Source organism: Silurus meridionalis, chromosome 2 (assembly GCF_014805685.1).
Source record: "Silurus meridionalis isolate SWU-2019-XX chromosome 2, ASM1480568v1, whole genome shotgun sequence".
In the NCBI taxonomy this organism is placed as follows: Eukaryota; Metazoa; Chordata; class Actinopteri; order Siluriformes; family Siluridae; genus Silurus; species Silurus meridionalis.
In genome coordinates, this window is record NC_060885.1 from 32,789,578 (window position 1) to 32,810,526 (window position 20,949).

The following is a 20,949-nucleotide window of genomic DNA, read 5'->3' on the forward strand; positions in this document are numbered from 1 at the left end:
ATTTATTATCTTGTGGCTTTGTTAAATTGTGTGCACTGATAACTGATTAAAAAAGGAAAAAAAAATAACGTGCTGGATCAAGTGCTTTTCTAAGCTCGTGAATAATGAGCATGATGAAAGCAATAATGCAGCTATTATTGTAAAAACAGTGATGCAGCAGCAATACGCTAGGCTTTAGCAGATTCTTATGTCAATGATTGGCATTTTTGTTAATCATATATCACTGAGCTATTATAATTTTTTTTATTTAATTAATTTTAAAAAATCCCTTCTTCGGTTTTTCTATCCAAAATGTATTCTTTGTTTTTTTTTTTTTAAAACAGATGCTGTTAAAAAAAACAAGTTAAAAAAAGCAATCTACAGGCAGGTAAATACACAATCTGAGTGCTGCATCCAGAAAACGAGTTTATCTCTGTGACTGAACGGTAAATACATGCTGATTTCCACACATAAAAATACTGATGTAACTCTTAATACGCTTTATTTCATTGCACCCTTTCCTAATTTCCGAATTGGTTCCCGCGAATCTTCATGCTTTTTTTTGTCCGCTTTTTAAAAAATGTTTTATACACGTTATACTCGGAGAGTGGAGTTACCATCACAGCTGGGCAGAGCATGGTTCCACTGATGGTTCCTTTCACAGACAATGGGCTCATCATCGCTCAGAGTGTAGCCCTTATCACAGCTGAAAGTCACCTGGGAGCCGATGGCAAAGTTATCACCGTGCCTCTTGCCATTTACAGGAATCCCAGGATCCAAGCATGAGTCACTTTCCATCATGATACCTGCAAAAAAAAGTTGAGAACTATTTAATTCTACCTCTGGCGCCCAAAGTTGAACAGAAAAGAGGTGTCAGAAACAATACACACTGTATCAGTCCTCTGTGGTTCGCTCCTCATAAGATCTCTGTATTGCTTTCTTACTCTCATTACAGTTTAAAACATTTAGTAGCCTTTTATTTTTGATCACCTGGTGTTTAGTAAACCCTGATCCAACATGAAAAACACTGAAAGGCGAAGAACCGATTAAAAGGTAAGAATAAAAACAGCTCTTTTCACTTAAATTTACCGTAATTTCCGGACTATAAAGCGCACGCAATACAAGCCACACCCACTGAATTTGACAAAGATTTTTATTTTGAACATAAATAAGTCTACACTGAAACTAATGAACTTTACACAGGCTTTAACAGTAGACAGTAGACTACCAAGTAGACTACCAAGGAAGTCATTGTTCACTGTCTTCCTCCTTCCTTTCACAACTATTTCTCTCTGGAGTTTATCTTTTGGCATCGTCGTGCGTTTAAAAATCACCATCGGTGAAGCTTTTCTCCCGATGCCGTGCAGCTCAGAACACAGGTGAAGTGCGTTTTTTCATGCCCGGTTGTTTTTAGCGTGACGAATGATTCGCATTTCCTGTAGACAGTCCGAGTGAGCGGCAGGTCAAACGTCAGAGGAACATCATCCATATTTATGATGTGGTGCGGCCCGATTCAGTGGGAGCGCATCTGATTTATTATAAAGAGTTTCATTGGTTCACCTGAACCCGTTCCGCAATTTCATTGGTCTAATTAGCCACTTCGTTGTTTAAGCCGCAGGGTTCAAAGCGTGGAAAAAAGTAGCGGCTTATAGTCCGGAATATACGGTACATAGAGAGCCAACGTTGTGCCTATTGACCTGCTTGTACACCTTCGTCTTCCATGTTCTTCTCTTGTTTTTCTCCTTACTGGTTATTATTAGTTCAGTGTTTAATATTGAATATTTGCTGTAGATTGGCTGTAGTGTGCATGTCGCCTCACTTAAGAATTTCATTGCACTGACATCTGTACATATGACAGATAAAACTAGTGTAAATCTCTGTGTATTTGAAACAGTGTTCCATCTCACCTGCACATTAATAAGTTCTGTCTGATACGAGTTTTTTAGAGATATGGGGAGCTTGACGTGGTGAAGAAAAAGTAACAATAGAAAGTATACAGATCTGAAAAATGACGCCGGCTCAGGGCGACTCCAAAATAATAGGTCTCGTGGGATGTTCTGGATGATGTTCTGCTGGGAAAAATGTGGCTTTTGGCTTTTACGAGGATGTTACTTAAACTACTACAATGGCATTCCCTAAACGCAGCATCCGCTTTCAGCAGGATTGTTCAGGAATGGTTTGAGGAACATGATAAAGTGTTTAGGGTGTTGTGTCTGCCTCCAATTTCCCCAGATCTCAAGCTGTTTAAGTATTTGTGGGACATACTGGACAAGCGAGACTGATCCATGGAGGCCTCGGCTTACAACTTACAGGACTTAAAAGACTGAAGTATAGTAGATGATCTAATAGTGATATGAATAATTATGTTACAAAACTCTTTTCTGAGACGTTTCAATATTTTTATAATAATTAAGAGACTGACTTTATGCTAAAATGTTTTACTTAATATTTAAAAAAAAGTTCAGTGTTAAATGTTGAACTGACCCTTAATTACGATAATTTAAAATTAGTTTCTCAAATAAAACAATGTAACCATGGAGTAGTTGCCATTTCTTAACAAACCGCGATCATGTTTTGCAGGAACATCTTTGAGAATAATAAAATGATATTTTCATCATATCGCTCGGTATTCGCTAAAGCTACCTCAGAAAATGAACATCTTCATGCCTTGAAGATAACCGTAACAGCATTTTCTCCTCTCACAGCTTCTAAACAGATTTCAGTAGCGGTTGATAAGTAGCAGTTGCCTGAATAAAAATCTACCGGGTCCAATATGTCGCTTTGGAGATTCACAGTTACATAAAGAATGCTGTCAGAAAGTGTTCATTGTGAGCTATGAATCTATTTTTAAGCGAATCTGGCCATCACGTACTGTAGCCGTCTCCACTTTCCACCGTGGTCTTTTATGTCGTTCTCTCTCTACCCTTGTGTAGTGAATAAAATAATAATTGTGACATTCGAGAATTTAAGGTTTACCCAAATCACCTTCCTTTGTTTTTTTTTTTGTTGGTTTGTTTTTAAGTTTGACTTTACAATGATTTGCATAATGTTTTATATATATATACACACACTTACACAAATTTTACAGAAATGTTTCTAGTCATTTAGTAATTAGTAACAGCGCATTATCACTTGAAGATAATGTCCTGGCGCTTGATTTATAACATGGCTCACTTGAATGGAAACTGATTATTAAAATTTAATCATGCTGTAAACCTCTAAACATCCTCTTGACTATTCGACTCTGCAGGAGAGTTAATAATTCAGTAAGGTTAGTGATCTCTCACAGTTATCTCCTGCCACCTGCTATTATTATTGCTATCATGCTATACCAATACTGATTTTACTGTGGGGAGAAAACTTCTCATTTGTCCTTGGAGAGGTTTAAATAACTGGAATGAAGCCCAAAACTCTTTTGTAAGTAAGAAAAGAACCACGAGTGCAGAAGCACAAACCTTTCGGGAAAAGAAATAAAGAAGAAACCGCTCCTTTACCTGCAGAAAAGTGCACTTAGCGTGTTGTACGTGAGCCAACGGCTTTTATAACCCATCTTGTATGCTGCATGTGGACTTGAGGCAATGCCTCTTTGGCTTACTCACTCTCATAGCGGATCTGGAAGCCCTCGCTGGAGCGACTGTTGTCAGTGGTGAACAGGAGGTACATAGAGCTTCCAGTGCTGATGAGGAAGTGTGGAGCCTGAGTGCCATGGTACTCGCCAATCAGAGGGGACGAATTGGAAGGACCATCCCGAACCTCCAGCGTATCGTAATTAACCTCTGTCTGAAACCTGAACGCGAGAAGATTGTCTGGTTACGGCCCTGATCGTTAGAGGAATTACACTAATGAGACAGATTAGCTGTGAAAGATAATGGACAAAATTGTATGAGAATGAAGACTGTGTGAAACAGTAAACTACAGGATGACTGCACAGATGGTGGTACATCCCAAAAGACTTATAACATGTTTTTGCAATGACATCTTTTTTACATTCACATTTATTAAAATGTTCTGCTTGCTGTTGAACTGATGCTGAACTGTATGTTGGTGATAAGTAGACGCCAACAAGCACCAATCAAAACAACAGTTACGTTTTTATCCACTGATTTCGCAAAATGTAGTTGAGTAAAAAGTCAAATATTTGACTTTCGAATGTTGTGAAGTCAAAGTCTCCCCAAATGGAAATACTTCAGTAAAGTAGAGATACGTGAAAAACGCAACTTAAGTACAGTAACGAATTACTGTTACTTCTTTACTGCCCACCACTGATGATTTTAACAGCCATACTGGAGCAATATTTCTGATCACACATGTAAAAGATATTAAACTACTGTAGCAGGGAATCTAGACCTGTCAAAAGAAATCTTGATCGCATGATCCTTCCTAGCTTCGATCACCCATTCACAGTTCATAGAGTCTTTGTAGTAGCCAGGCCAGCCGGGGGAGAGCAAAACTCCTGCTGGAGCAGTTAAATGTCCACCACAAGGAGCTTGTAGAAATAGAAGTAGAAAATAATTAGATCACTGGACATGCTATTGGAACATTTCATTCTCTTTTACACCCAGGTGAGAAGAAGGCCTACCTTCACAACGGGGAACAGCAGCATTCCATACCACATTACCATCCTGGATGATGCAAGTGATGGATTCTGAGCCATGCGTTTTGATGAAACCTTCATCGCAGGTGAAGAGGACCGAGCTTCCCAGTAAGAAGTGCTCTCCGAAGCGCTGGCCATTAATGGGGATGCCTGGGTCATGACATTCATTCTGGCCAAAAGCTGGAGTAGGAAGATAAAAGTAAAATCAATGTCTTTGTCATAAAAGCTGAAACTGAAACTACGCAATGCAGGTCACATCAGATCTTTTGGTTGAAACGGTAGACGGGGAAAAAAGGAAGTGTCTGCTCCATATGCATGAACTCCTGATTGTAGTGACCTACTTTCCTTATCTGCAAAATATATGTTTTTGTTTAACCAAAATCTCAAGTCGGGGTACAAAAGACCTGACTTTGTGTTAGAGTGTGTTTCCAATTTTCTCCCAAAGCCAAAGTTGCCTGGTGCTCTAAGTAGCACATGGGCATCACAGGATGTTTATAGATATTTCAATTATGTAAGAAATCTATTGATTCTGTTCTAAGGCATTTCCTTTCTAACCCTTAGTTAGAGAGGAACATCTTCCTTGTGATGGGTAGACAGCTAAAATATGGGAACCAATGGCCTTGGAACAAAGCTCACAACCTAGCAGCCTCACTGTTCCACAATATCACGTCCTGCCTGAGATGTTTCAGGTTCCATCATAATAGGCTCCACTGGTGAGACATCAAACCACAGAAATTCCAAAACTGACATCTCACAATCAACAGTCACACAATCAGGCACCTTAGTGCATCTGTCTGAGATGTCTGCGAGAACACACACACAGACACACAGACACACAGACACACAGACACACACAGACACACACAGACACACACACACACAGACACACACACACACACAGTAAAAAAAATCCATTAACATTTGGGTATGCATTGAGTTCACTTCTCCCCATAGAAGGAAAAATCACAATTAAATCAATACAAAATAATTCCTCCTGATCCTGACATTTCTCTTTTGATTCTTTGATTGATTTTCCTACAGTAAATATAACACATTAATTCAGATGGGAAATATATAGTATTTTTACTGGTCATTTTATTGATGGTAAAATACGTGTACATATAAATATATTTACTACGGTGCATCGGCATAAATGTTAACAACGTGATGCGTCGATTTTAAAAAGTGTGCATCGGACACGGCATTCGTATGGTTATGCATCGTTTTTTTACATATTTGCAATTGGTAAAAATAATATATATTTATATATAACTATTAGTGGATGCGCTATACTTTTATTACTTAGTAAGCGACTAATAATTTGTGACCAATATTTTATACGTAGATTGATTTCTACTCGCTAAACTGTTTCTCCTGCGCGCTCTCTCAGCACCGCTGCTGCTACGTGAAGATGACGTATTAAAACACTACTACGCTTCCTGAAATTCACATAGAATGCAGATTAACATGGCAGAGGCAGAGCTGCATCTTCCTGGGTCTGGATTATGCAAGTGTTAGGCAGTCATTTTTTTAGGTAAGCATCATTTATGGCACTGTAATTATAAACGTGAAATATTTAAAAAGGGACCTTGCCAAAGATTTTACGGTTTGTCAAAAATAACGGGCTAAGTGTTAATTAAAGGTTAATTACACACCGCACACTGAAGCGCTAATTTAAAAAAAAAAACCTTTTGCACAGTAAATGACAAAAAGAAATTGGAAATGCATAGTAAAAAGCTCAATTATAGAATGTATGTTACTATTCTAAGCAGAATAATTGAACATTTTCTATGTATTTTGCATGTTTAAATTTTTTCATAAATAAAGACAAAACAAGGACACTTCAAAGAAGAGTTTCCTCCACCAAAAAATATGAAATAATTACCACCTAAGGGGATTTAGACATTACTGCCATCTCCCTGTGATTTACTAAAAAAATTATGTCATTCTTAATAGACAAAGTTGGTAATAAAATGAAGTGTTTACTTGTGTAGGTGATGTTGAAGCCCTTTCCGGTGTTGGAGTGATCCGACTGAAACTCGAGGCGCATGATGTTGCCATTACTGGCGATCTGCGAGGGCACGTCCTTTCCAGAGAACGTGCCGAAAGTGGTGGGCTCGGGCATCCCGTCATCCTTTACAATGAGATAGTCAAACTGAGGTTCGACGTCAAAGTCGCTGAAAATGAGATGGATCCGACTGCCCGTCTCGGCTATGATGAGCCACACGCAGTTCATGTTGTTGCCGTACTCTTCGGGGTAGTTGGGGGAGAGGATGATGCCTGACGGCGCAGTGAAATTGAAGAAGCAGGAGACTGCAGAGGGAAAGGAAAGAAATAGGAATAACCAGCCATGCCGGTCCATTATTCCACTCGTACCGTGAAATGTCTATTTTTATTCCTGAAGAATTGATGAGGAATTTGTTTGGTAGCTTTTTTTGCATTTCTTCCGAAAAATTGTATAACACCAAAGACCTTTCAGTCCACCTCGAACGTTTATTGTTTTTTTTTTTTTTGCTTTAATATTAACGTGATCTTCAATGAAGCTCAAAATAAATGTTTAAAGTTGAATTTGTTTTAGATCACATTCCTTTTACCGGAGCAACAAAGTTTCGTAAATTTCGTTAATTTCATTTACCTACGATCCCATTTGACGACCCGATTGATCGCCACCTAATGAACCTGATGCAGCAGCACTTTCGTCCTTTAGTCTGTCTAGCCCTCTCGTCTGTACGCTCTGCTCAGACATCGCAACTTTCATGCAAATACCGCCGTCGAATTTGTCGCATTGTACCTCGCTAACTAGCGACTCGATGTTCTGCTGCAACTCCATTTCATTATGTGGATGCGAACTTGAGTCCCATATTTCCCGTGCATGTGTTTGTTGCTTATGTCAATTAAAGCAAGTGGATAAACTCTTGCGCGTTTGAAATGGTTTTATTCATTACTCCAAATGTTTGAGATGTTTTTCTGAGATAAACACCAGGGCAACTACATTTGCAATGTTCCAGTGTAAAAATCAGTGCACCACATAACCGCTAACCCCCTCAGGAATAATGAAACTACACAAATAACAACTAATTAATGACTAAAACCACAAATACGTCAATTTAAACATATTAAAATGTGCCTCTGGGTGGACTTTTGACTTGCACCTAGAGCAGGATTTGACACAAAATGACTCAAGTGGTCTAAGCTTTGGCTGGGGCCCAAAAGGCAACAGACAATAACAAACTGATTAATTCACAAGGTGCCTGCCCAAACTACAAAGCGCTTCCGACATGGGGGGGAAGGGGGGGAAATAATCCTACAATAAACACGTCGTCAACATAAATATGAGCTGGCGGCGTTCTTCCTGTAAAAAACATGGCATGGCAAAACAAATGAGGTTATAATAGATCACGGAAAGTGTCTGCTCGGAAACAGCAGCCAAATGCGCTGCTGTCCGGATTGACGTCTCTCCTGTGCAGTGCGTTCATCATTCTGAAAGGCAGAGTGTTAATTATAGCTGCACATTTTGGAAGACGACTTACAGACGCAGCTGGGTTTGTTTCCAGACCACTGGTTGTTTTGTTGGCATGATATAGCCCTCTCTCCGACCAGCTCGAAGGCAGCCTGACACTCAAAGGTCAGCACGTCGCCATGCAAAAAACTCTCTCCCTTGCGTTTGCCGTAGGCTGGGACTCCCGGGTCTCCACAACTTCCTTTGTCAATCTCTATAAGGAAAGAGGAAGAAGAATTTCTGAATTACAAGCGCTCGAGGCACACTTGACATTATGACCTACATAATTCAGGTAATGAATTAGAAAATAAATACAAATAATACAGAAATGCAATGGTGTCTCCACCAAAATATTCAAGCCCCCCAAAAACAGCATCTACCAAAAGATCAACCTGTAGAGAAGAATAAACTTTTAAATCAGGACAAAATTCAGTGCTGGACCAAAATCACGAAAACAATGTTCTGAACTAAAGACAGAAGACCACATGCGCAAACCTAAGGATTTAAAGTAAATTTTAATGGTCTTTACGGATGAGTGTTTGACTTCTAGACACTAGACAAACACACCTTGCTAGACAGGAATTCTCTTGACCCCTTATAGTGCATGTACAAGAAAAAAGTAGTAACTCTTTACCTGAAATTCAAATATAAACAGATCCTGGTTAAACAGGACCATTTAAACATTATGAATTAAGTGGTTGAGTATATTACACAGCATGCTGCATTTCTGACGATTACAGCTCTTTCCTCATTGAAAAAATACTTTGCGAACTGGGTAAATAATGGCCTTCAGCTAAGATGTGGCCGGCGCACAGAGACAGTGAGACAGAATGTGAAAGTGAAAAATTGCCCTGCTTCCACACACCATCTTTCATTTCCATAAGCTGGTGTGGATGCTTTTTTTTATTCTTTTTTTTATTCCTTCTTAGATTCATTAATTCATTTGGTGCATGAATAAATAATGTCGTGTAGTGTTTTGTTTGAGTTTTAAACACTTCACTGACACAGCTAGCCTGTAATCTAGAAAGTCTTTCTCCACAAGGTGTTAAGCACAATTAAAATAGCTTTGAAGCCGCCAGGGGCAATTAGCGGTCAGATTTACAAAGGCACCGGGTCTATCAGCTTCAAATTAAACCCATGCTGACCTTATGATTGAGAAGCCATTGGCTAAGTGCGCAAATTAGCCTAAATGTTTGCCAGGTTGGAAATGTTTTTTATCTGACCAAAAAACAGGGAGCAATAAATGCATACTTTCAGCAAGCGGTTTTAAATCATAATGATTGCTAATTCAATTGACCAATAATAATAATGAATATGTTTATTTGGTTAAAATTCTATCTGTGCCATTATATAAGTCACTTGTGCAATCAAGTATTTTCAACTTATATTTATTTATTTATTTAATTTTTAATTTTTTAATTTTTTAATTTTCAAAGTTAAATGAATTAGCTGAGAGCATGCTATTCCAAAAGCGCATTCATAATTTCACAGATGCAATAGATGTAGCTTTTGTGAAGAGATCTCATTTTTAATATTACATCATCATTAAATGATATAGGTATATATCTGTTGTAGCTTAAACCGTATATCCAAGAGTATAAATGCTCCTATTAAACAGCTGTGTATAAATCAGATTAGTGTTTGATAAATCAGTTCAATGTATTTTGTAATTTGTTAATATTTAACAAATAAAGTACATAATTTAGCAAAACAGAGCAATTTACAGTATCATACTGTATAAACTATACACTATACAGTATATATGTATGTGGCAGGGAGCGCTGGTTTGATAATAGAGCATGCGCTACTAAATTTGCCTGCCGCACAAAATATTTGTACTATTGTTGTATCATCGTTAGATCAAAAAATCGTAATTCAAATCTACCTGTAAAGCAAAAACACAGTATAAGACGTTTTTACCTTCTAAAATCTAAACCTATTCACCTAAACTAAATCGACAGTATGCCTTCATATAAAGTAGTAATACAGTACTTCTGGAACTCGGCGTCTCAAACATGTTCCATCATAAGAATGTACAAACCAAATTGTATTAAAACAAGGGTTGAGTAGAAGAACTCGATTGGTCCGAGTACAACACCCTGACCACAACCCCAATGAACACTGAAATGCCCACTGCTCACAGATCTGCGGCTGAATGATCACAAATCCCCCCGCGGTCACGCTCTGAATTTAAGTGGAAATCTTTCCCAGAACACTGAAGCTTTTTATAACTTATATGAAGGGTCTTGAAGTTGACAAGAAAGAAACAAACCAAAACAGAAAAAAATCCCAGCCTGTCATGTTGCTGAGATACTGGAAAGCCCTTTCTGTCCTAAACACTTTGCCATTGCAGAACTTATTGACTGTCACAAATATATAATGGAAACTTTAAATGTTTAGCACAAAGCCCACCAAAAAGAAAGCATCGCAATATCAATGATCTCTAATTAAAACATATGGGTTTTTGATCATGCAAACATCCTGCTGTATAAACCCGTATGAATAAGCTGTTGATATAGAAATCATGCTGTACCTCCTGATAGAAGGACTGCAAAGCGCTGTGGCATAAATAAATCTAACATTATGATGATATTCGGGTCAATAATGATGCTTTTTGATGAAGCTCGGCTCTGCGTTGTTGATTATATTTTAAAAATGGCCATAATTATCTGACGTGATATGACTCCTAAAGACAAAATATACATTATAACTGAATTTTATTGAAATAGTATCAGCCCAATCTATTATAATGACATGAAAATGCACATATTCATGCACATATTACTGCATATGAATTCTAGGATTAGATGCATCATTTCAGAAAAGGCAAAGGACAGCAGCCAATCATCCCGACTTTACAAAAATCTGAGGGAATATGGAAATGACCAGATGGTTTGAACATCTGTGAAGCTGGGCCCAGTGTGTGTGTGTGTGTGTGTGTGTGTGTGTGTGTGTGTATGTGAGACTGCTCCATCTTTTACTCAATTCACTGTTTCAGTTTTATGTGTGCCCTGGTGTTAATTGTTTAGTTCTAGCTCATCTCTTTGCGTTTTACACTCTATCAGACGCCAATAATCCCGAAGTCTCCATCCAGTTCCTTACACAGGACCGCCATATTTGTGAACAGATAATGATGAATTGATTGGCCTCTAAAATTGAATGCCTTTTGAACTTCACTCCTCCTCATTACTTCAGCTCTTGGCTGACACGGGAAGTTAAAAATATCGACAGCCAAGAATTAAAATAACTTGATACAGTATGTATTTGAGCATAAGAGCTTGAGAGTCTTGAAGCAAAAATGTCCAGCTGATCCTCCCTGGCGAGACTGTTGTCAAATATGGCAACGTGACTAGGAGCACAAGTGTGAAATTGGGTTTACACAAAGTTAATTGGGTTTGTGTCATTGTGCTGTGACTTATCCAGACAGTGAGAATTGCTCGGTTGCGAGGTTACTGTTTTGGGTGAAGAGCAAAGAAGTAACTGGGGAATCGGAATGGAAGGGAGAAAAAAAAATGGTAGGATCACATTTTGCTATTTTTAATACTTTAATACTGTACTCATCTTATTCTACAGTGTAGGATGCATTTTATACATACTTTTTCGAAGTTGCAGCCACTCATTCTAACACTTTCATAAAACACTGACTAAGTTTGACCATCTGAAGCTCTGCGAGAACATGCCGGATTGGTAACCTGGCAAACATTTATAAAAACAGATGCTTTACTGTAATAGCAGGCTTCCGTTAACGCTATTTTCGTATACACCGAAGGCCAGGTAGTGCATTTCATTCGAGCATTTCAAGCATGTCTGCACCACACATATGCTGCTCCATTTGTTTTTAATTTGCACGCTTCTGGCGAAGCTGGTGTGACTCAACTGCGTCGTCGACCAAGCCATTTTGTGAGGGGATGAAAAAGCTGTAGAATTAAAATGCAGGTGCAAAAGAACCATACACATAACATAGGATGGTTCATAAATAACAGTGTTCTCCATGAGGTCTTTCGGTCTTCACGGAATATGTGTGGTGCATTGACCAATTACTACTAATCTGGAATTTATGTTTAGTTCGCTAGCTGCCGTAGAAACTTGTGGACACTTGATTGTAAGATTCATATGTGCTTTTTGAACATATCATCTCACATTAGTTTCCATTTGCTGTCCCTTCACTCTTCTGGGAAGATGTTCCACTAGATTTTGAAGTGTGCTTGTGGAGATTTTGCACTCACTCAGCCATAAGGGTGTTAGTAAATTCAGTTACTGATGTAGGTGAGAAGGTGAGGAGGCCGGGGGTGCAGTCTGTGTTCACATCCCAAAGTTGTTCAATGGGGTTCAGCACTATAGTGGGAGATCTTCCACTCCAATCCATGTAAAGTATATCTTAATTGAGCTGGCTTTGTGCACAGGGGTATTGTCATGCTAGAGTATGTGAAGGGAACATTTCATGCTACAGCATCATGCTAGAGTATGTTCAAGTAAAGTGAACATTTCATGCTACAGCATCTAAAAGCATCCTAGATAATGGTGTGCCTTTAACTTTCTGGAAACAGTTTGGGCAAGAACCACACATGGCTGCCAAAGTCTGGTGTTCCAATTTCTTTGTCCATGCAGTGTTTCAAACACAGATTCCGATTCAAACAGAATGAAACTCAGAAAGAAAGAAAAAAACCCTTCTGGTTTAGGCCACGCCCACTAAATCCAAGCCTAATATTGTGTTAGTCCTAATTTGCTGCCAAAACAGTCGTGACCCATTGAGCATTAACAGCCTGAACTTCTTTAGCAATTTGAGCTACAGGAGCTCGTCTGTTGGATCGGACCACACGGGCCAACCTTCGCTCTCCACCTGCATCACGACCCTGTCGCGGGTTCATCACTGTTCCTTCTTTGGAGCACTTTTGATAGATAATGATAGATACTGACCACTGCAGACCAAAAACCCATTTTTTCTATTACAAAAAACAAGATTCCAAGATCATAGCTTTAACTAACCTTCATAAATAGCCTTGAAGCCCTGTGAGCCGATGGTGTCGTCAGACTGGAGATGCAACCACATCTGGTTGCTCAAGCTCACAATCAAATCAGGCACGCTGGAGCCTGTCAGACTGCAATAAAGAAATAAACGCAAATCTTATGACATAAGGATTAGAATTTTAAATGTTGCATTAGAAAATCATTTTTGGTTTCTTGTGGCAATTGTATTCAGGATTTAGTTTTTTTAACTTCAACTGCTGTAAATATTAAAAGATCCAAAAGCTTGGTATGTATTTTGTGGACTTGATGTAAAGATGGGATCGAATACGCACACATAAAGCACTCTTCTGGCATCGCCAATCTTTCCTCCATCTCCCACTGTTAACGTGTCGTAGGCTCTTTCAAGGTCAAACTCCTCGAAGGCCAATTTAATGACCTGCAAAAGATCCAAAAAAGTGGCAAAAGATATATTACTTGTTACACTGACCAGTCAGTTTAATAGGAACATCTGTACACTATTGTAATAGGAATATTCAAACATCCAGTCATGTGGCAAAGCATATAATCATGATGGGGTTTTAGTTAGAATATGATTTCAGGCACAGTGGTTGTTGGTTGCCAGATTGGATGGTATGGCTGTTTCAGAGGTTGTTTATCTCCTTTGGTTTTCACACACGGCATCCACGAAAGTTTAAATAAAAGGGTAAAAATTACAAGAGCAAAAAAAAAAGGATCCACTGGTCAGAGGAGAAGAGCCAGACATTTTCAAGCTGAAAGAAAGTCTACTTTAATACAAATAACCACTCTTCACGCATGATTTTAATACATTGTGTTGTCACCACCTGATTGGAGAACGAATAAACAGGATTAAAGTGACTGTAGAGTGCATATTCATAGAATAATTGATTTTTTTTTTTTAAACATTTTTTTTTACAAACAAATGGATAAAATAAGACATTAATAATTTTGTTCAAATAAAAAAAAACAAGCCACAGAAGTTCTACCGTGTTCGTTGCATGAAAAAAAAAAAAAGAACAAAGCCTGGAGAAAGACAGGCTACGTGAGCATTTGATGTGCGAATTAAAAAGAAAATTGCATTTTCGGAAAGATCGCTTCAAGGAGGAACAACACAACACACGAAAAAAAAAAAAAGGAAAAAAAAAAAGCTTAATTAGGACAGGCCCATTATCAGCATCCTCACATTCTCTCAATTGGGCCATTAAAGAGATATTGCTCTCGTTCATATTCCTTCATCTTTTATTATTATTATTACTTTTTTTTCATTTGAATGCCTCTTGTGGAGCCATAACCTTAGTAGGTGGAGCAATGTTCTTGAAAGAAGACAAAAAAAAAAGTAGTACTGAAACTATCATCAGACTCCCACTTTATAGATTACCTTCTTCTTATAATGTCATTTGAGAGAAAGTTGTATGGCACTTATTTTGTTTTGTAGTGATTTTTAAAGCAAAAACAAAATGAAGAGAATTTACATTTTTTTTAATTGCGTTTTTATTCTCAGTGGTACAGGAAGGTGTCTTGCTGATCAATTTATTTGTAACTGAACAGACAGTCAGAAGACTACATCGAATTTGCATCTCCATAACTGAGGCCGCTGTGATTCAAATCTAATAAAGATACACATGAAGCAGCTACTGACGCGATACGATAATGGAATAAATATGATTCTATGCAATTCAATATGGTACAAATAGTTCGCTTGTATTTCTTTGGTTCAGACAGACAGAAAATCATCGATTTACCTGAGTGCCCTCTGACTTCTAACGCATGGCCCTCCAACAAACAGGCCTTTGTAGTGCAAAAGGAAAAAGGCAAACAAAAAAATAAACTAGACGTTCTTTTCCTGTTGTGTCTGCAGAAAGTTACAGCTCTACCTCTGCCATGTTAATCTGTATTCTATGCGACTCTCAGGACACGCCTCAGTCTCCGTAGTGTTGTGATACGTCATATTCACGTAGCAACAGCGGTGCTGAGAGAACGTGCTCAAGAAACAGTTTAACCAGTAGAAATCAATTTACATAAAAAATATCGGTCACAAATTATTAGTCAATTTCTAAATAATAAAGGTATAGCGTGCATCTACTTATATATATATATATATATATATATATATATATATATATATATATATATATAAATAAATCCGTGCAAATATGTTAAAAACGATGCAGCACAATATAAATGTCAACTTGTATCCGATGCACACTTTTTAAAATCTATCCATCACTTCGTTTACATCACTATTATACAATACATGTGTTATTTTCTAACACTAAAAGTAAATCTACAGTCTGCGTGAGACGTCACGATAGTTTCGGAGAAGCACCGATTTTTTGATGGGGCCAGTTATGAAGCTCAGAAGCACCTAATGGGTGATCTGTATAAGATGTCAGTGTTTAAAGCACATTGCTTAGCGAGGCATCAAATGAGAAGTCCAAACTGCAGCTCCTTAAAATTATCCTGTCAGAAATTAACGACACTTTTTTTTTGTTGTTTTTTTTACACAAGACTTAGCCGGAGGTGAAAACACACACCACTCACGGTCCATGTAAACACAATCCCAACATGACAGAACATCTAAGCGATTGTTCCTTCATCTGGCTTAAGTACAACGTTTTAGACCGCTATTGATCACTTTGTTTTGTAGAAAACTGTAAAGCCTGACAACTGGTTCGATGGTCGAGTTCCAACAGAAGGTAATCTCGAAAAGCTTTTCTTGTTTACTAGTTTTTGTATTTGGCATCTTGTCATTCGGTCAGCCTTCTTTTTTTTATTGTTATTATTATTCTACTTTATTCGATTGCCCGCATTGGAAAAAATACACAACAATGCAACAAACACAAGTCATAAACAGATCTGCTATGGCATTCCCCAATGTGGCATTCGCAGCACGAGTTTAATTTTTCCTTTTAATAGTTTTGTTTAATATATAAATAAATACATTTATACATAAATTCAACTCCTCAAAAAAAATGTAACGCAATCGAAGACCATTTATTGTACGCTGAATAGTTTAATAGTCAAAACAATTTAGCACGATGTACATTCAGCTGCATGGTTTAACGATTTCAAATATTGCTAGCGAACAAGCGTATTATATAACAATGAAAACGCTTTCTTTGAGACCTTGTGTCAGTCATCGTGTAGACAAAAAGACGAGAAACAGAGCAATCCCAAAAAAAAAGAAAACTCTGATGGCGCTTACACATGATGAGTATTGAAAGGGAAGAACATGGTCACTGAATTAGCCATGTTGATACGAGTTTGTAGAAACTGAAAAAAAAGGTATAATTATCAACATTTTTTTAAGTGAAAAACATGTGACCTTAACCAGAAATCATTATGAGGCAAATTGTGTGTGTTTATAGTGCTTTCATGCATCACCTTTCTTTCAGCTAACCATGTGAACATGCTAATGCCAGAGTTTAAAGTTCAATAGTTTATTACAAAAAAAAAAAAAACGGAACTAAACACGTGATCCGCCTCATAAATCACTATGAGCCGAATTCGTGTTATGACGTTGCTTTCAAAAACAATTTCCCGTTGCACGTTATGCCTCAAATATAAGTCATTATTATCAATATCGCCAGTTTCGCTTGACTCCTCTGCCTGCTCCCAACATACTTCATGCTTCTCCATGCAACAGACGAGGATTAATCATACACTGATTATCGCACAGAGGGAGTTGTGAGAAGAGTTTACCGTTCGTCAGGTTTTATTAAAGCGGGACTCAATCAGGAGCGTGTGCATGTTTAGAAACAGGCTCTTGCTAGCTGGTATAACTAATAAAAGCTCTACAGTGTTTTAGATTCGTTTTAAAAAGCCACATCTCTCTTAAATCATCATTTAAGCATGCTTTTACTGCTGAAAGATACAGCTTTGAAAAAGTGTGGTTCATTACATAATCTGTTTGTACTAAAGTTAAACTAGCAGCAAGAAGTTTTCTCTGCTTCTCAGTGTTGTTTATTAACAGCACGCACGTTGCCAGGTGTGCGTTTTTTCTACCGAACTACAAAAGTCTTTTGGACAGTGGCTTCTTCTCTGTTTTATTTTTTTGTGGCTGTACATTAGTGCTTTACACCAGTGCGGGTGAAGCGGCACAAAATGCAGTGTGACATTCAAGACTAACATTTTCAAAGACTTCAGTTAAAATGCAGGCATAAGATACCGTTTTTGTATTCAGAGTCTGTCAGCGACTCAATAAGTTCACAAGTTATATCAATATTTATGCAGGGAACGTTTTTTATATTCATAGCAGATTGCGCAGGTGCTTAGGCTGAATTTCTGGTTGACCCTTTTATATAAATTAATTTACCTGTGCGCGGTTCAGGTCTTCAAAGTTGCCGGATTTGTTGTCATTTTCGATTTGACTTGATCCAAAAAAAAAAAACCTAACAAGCTGATTTAATTTATCCATAACAAAAAAGAACAAACACCTCCAATTTAAACACCAATTACACCAAAAGCTTTCATGAAGGGTTTCTCAGACACAGACTTCCAGATTTACTTTGCTAAGTTTACACAAGGTCAAAAATCCTTTCTTATTTTTAAGACTGTCATGTTTTTTTTTTCTTACTAATGAATCATGTAAAGCTTTTTAAAAAAGCAGCTTTACTAGTAATATTTTTAGCTAAAATTCTGCACATCTACTGTTCTACTGCACTGGATCTTTGAACTGTAGCGTTTCGTCGCTATTCATCATTTTCCACACATGTTCTTATAAGTGCATTTTAAAGTCTGCAAGAGGTGTACAATTACTCCTCATTTTAGAAGCATTGGCATGAAAATTATAAATAAATTAATAATAATGTGCACACTTGCTCGTAAGGTCTCCATAATCTTTTACCCTGAATGATAAAATATTATGCTCCCATTAAGGGTCTCCACAGCAGATCATCTGTCTCCATACCCCCTTGTCCTCTACATGTGCTTCTTTCAACCCAACTACCTGCATGTCTTCCCTCACCACATCCATAAACCTCCTCCTTGGTCTTCCTCTTTTCCTCCTTCCTGGTGGCTCCATCCTCAGCATTCTCCTACTGATACAATATGACTGGAGAATAATAATATGTATCAGTAAAGCTAAATGAATTTAATTCCAAATATCTCAGATTAAAGTGCTCATCAAGGTGAGTTTGTTTCCACTAAATGTGGAAATGTGCAGAGATTTTTGTTACGTTGATCCGCTATCTCTCTCTCAAACGACCTCTTCACCAATACCAGTCCTAAACTCTCTATCCGAGTCATGTATCTACAACTGATCTCTCACAAACAGTGAAATAAAAAATTGGTGGACCAGTGTCTGTTACAAGCTAGACGATGGATTGCCATAGACTGGAAGGATGTTAGTTGCCCTTCCCTTGGATGTTGGTTGAAATATCAAGTTCATCTCTTGAGAATCTTACATCGGCAGAGAAGAAAAGTTCAGAGCTTTTGAAAGTTGCGAGGCATCTATAATAATCTTCCACGAATATTTCATTCATCGTAAAGCTGTTTAATAGAGTTTAGAGCTCTACAGCAGGAGATCTTCCACTCCATTCCCATACCAAGCATATGTTCATGGAGCTGGCTTTGTGCACAGGGGCTTTGTCATGCTGGAACTGGTTTGAGTCTCCTAGTTTAAGTGAGTGACAAGTTTAATTCGAATGCAACTATACAATTGTGTGCCTCCAACATGGTGGTAACAGTTTCAGGTGGAAAGTTCAGGTGTCCCAATACTTTTACCAATACAGTGTAATGTGTAGTTCAAAATGTTCAAAGTGAATAAATCCTGAGCATCATTCCAACATCAATTTTCTCCAACAATACGCTCACATTAAGAATCCTGCACAGGAAAAATGCAGTATAGTTAAATTTTCTATGACATATAGTAAAGACATCGCTGTATTAATGTGGTTTTTTTGCCTGGCATTTGGCTATTTTTTCCATGTTTGTTTGTTTTCCTATAAAACCACCGCAACTATTTTAAAACCCCCAAATCCCCACTTTCCTTTCCACATGACATTGGAAAAAAAAAAAACCACTACTCAGCGTAGCACAGAGGCATGAGAAAGAACGGCGGCTCTGCCATTTGAGTGTTTTTATGCAGGGAATAAGGTGATAGAAATAATGGAGGGTTTGGGTGGTTCAGTATGAGGCATGAAATTTGTTCTGTCTGCTCCTCTACATTTTTTGTCAATACACACTGCTGAAGGGGGCTTGTTGATTGTCGACACCATCAATGCTCATCACGTTTTTCTTTTTCTTGTCATGTCATTGACTCTACATGAGTTCGCTAAAATTATTAGGTTTTTTTTCTTTTCCAAAACATTCCTCAAGAAGAGGAAAATTGCGCATGGGCTTTTGTAGTGCACTCTACTCAAAGTGTGAATAGATGAGTATGTCCTGCCCATCGCCTCTTCAGTACTGAACACAACGAGTACAACAAACCCCTCAACAGGATTACACTTCAACTAAAAAAAGAAAAAAAAAAGAAAAGTCGTATTTCACAAAAAAAACACTGTCTTTAGTTTAGGAAGTAAAATTCCACCTCTACGTCTGACATCAAACTTTTTTTTTTTTTTTTTTTTGTATCTAAATACATGAGAATGAGACCTTAAAAACCCCAAAGTGCACAAGACAACATTTTAACTATTTGCAGAAGTACGATACATTTAGAAATAGTTCCCCAACATCAAGAAAGCAACATTATCTTCTATCCTTGATTAAAATGCTGTTTTTAAATAGTCTCCTTAATGCATCAGCTACCCGAACCATCTAGAGACATACCAGTGCCAACTGGATCCCACTACATGTGTGGAGTTTTGACATTGGACCTCCTGGAGTGTTTAAAAGCTCTGGCATGGAGAAGCTGATGCTGGATCTGTGATGATCACAAATGTTGAGCTCAGTAGCTCCTAGATTTATAACCATAAAGACTGTATAAGACTGTTGAAAGAACATTTACTTATAATCTTATACTCCAGTGCTCATGTTAGTTCTCTTTCTCCAGTGTTCTGTATTGTTGAAAGATTTATGATCACACTCTTGATGTTACCCAAATGAGGATGGGTTCCCTTTTTGAGTCTCGTTCCTCTCAAGATTTCTTCCTCATTACATCTAGGGCGTTTTTCCTTGCCACAGTCGCCACGGCTGCTCATCAGGGATAAATGCACACCATTCACCTTAACTGTTGATTTCTGTGAAGCTGCTTTGAGACAGTGTCTGTTGTGAAAAGCGCTATACAAATAAACTTGACTTGACTGCTTGTTTAGTATCATCAGACCCAGTTTTGTTCTTCTCTTCACTGCATTTCTGCATGTTTGTTTTTTTAACTTCTTGTTTTTTTAAGCATTCAGTGATGAATCATTAATGCATTCTCTTTTAACTACTTAACCACGATTAAATAGCATCTTTCTATGACACACATCCTTTCAGAACCACTATAATTGTATTTTAAGTAGTAGATGACCAGAATGCACTTCATGATGCTAAGTGTTACCTGATTAGCCATTACTCAATTATCCTAACAGCAGCACCTAATAGGCAGTACTTAACCACGAGAGTGTGTGTTGGTCTGTGAAAAACTGGTGGATGCTGAATTCTGGCAAATAACAATAAAAACTATGGTTACGGATAAATATTTTCGGTATTTTTTTTTAATCTATTTTCTAACGTGGTTATTTGGTGGTGAAGATCCTACTGATAAGAGCCAGTATAATAAACACAGAGTTTAATTAAGTCAGTCTGCTTAGGATGTAATTTTCATACAGTTAATGCCAAGTGTTGTTAGAGTTGTTGGAAAGCTAAACGACTCTATAAATGCATAATTCTGCATAATTTGTTTTCCTTTTACACTTTGGTGGCATCTCCAATTTAAATTGCTCTAACGTTTGTATGTGATTGAGATTTA

The 20,949-nt window shown here is 37.7% G+C and overlaps 1 protein-coding gene across 2 annotated transcripts in view; it reads right to left on the reverse strand.

The window, feature by feature from the left end:
• Window positions 1-20,949, reverse strand: part of csmd1a (CUB and Sushi multiple domains 1a) — a 378,189-nt gene that overhangs the window by 103,659 nt on the left and 253,581 nt on the right. For both annotated transcript variants that reach the window (XM_046872557.1, XM_046872551.1), the window contains 8 exons: window positions 13,373-13,476; window positions 13,059-13,171; window positions 8,104-8,286; window positions 6,560-6,886; window positions 4,559-4,753; window positions 4,327-4,465; window positions 3,579-3,766; window positions 597-785 (listed from right to left, as the gene is read on the reverse strand). In XM_046872557.1, coding sequence (XP_046728513.1) covers window positions 597-785; window positions 3,579-3,766; window positions 4,327-4,465; window positions 4,559-4,753; window positions 6,560-6,886; window positions 8,104-8,286; window positions 13,059-13,171; window positions 13,373-13,476 — 1,438 coding nt within the window. The remainder of the gene's footprint in view (window positions 1-596; window positions 786-3,578; window positions 3,767-4,326; window positions 4,466-4,558; window positions 4,754-6,559; window positions 6,887-8,103; window positions 8,287-13,058; window positions 13,172-13,372; window positions 13,477-20,949) is intronic.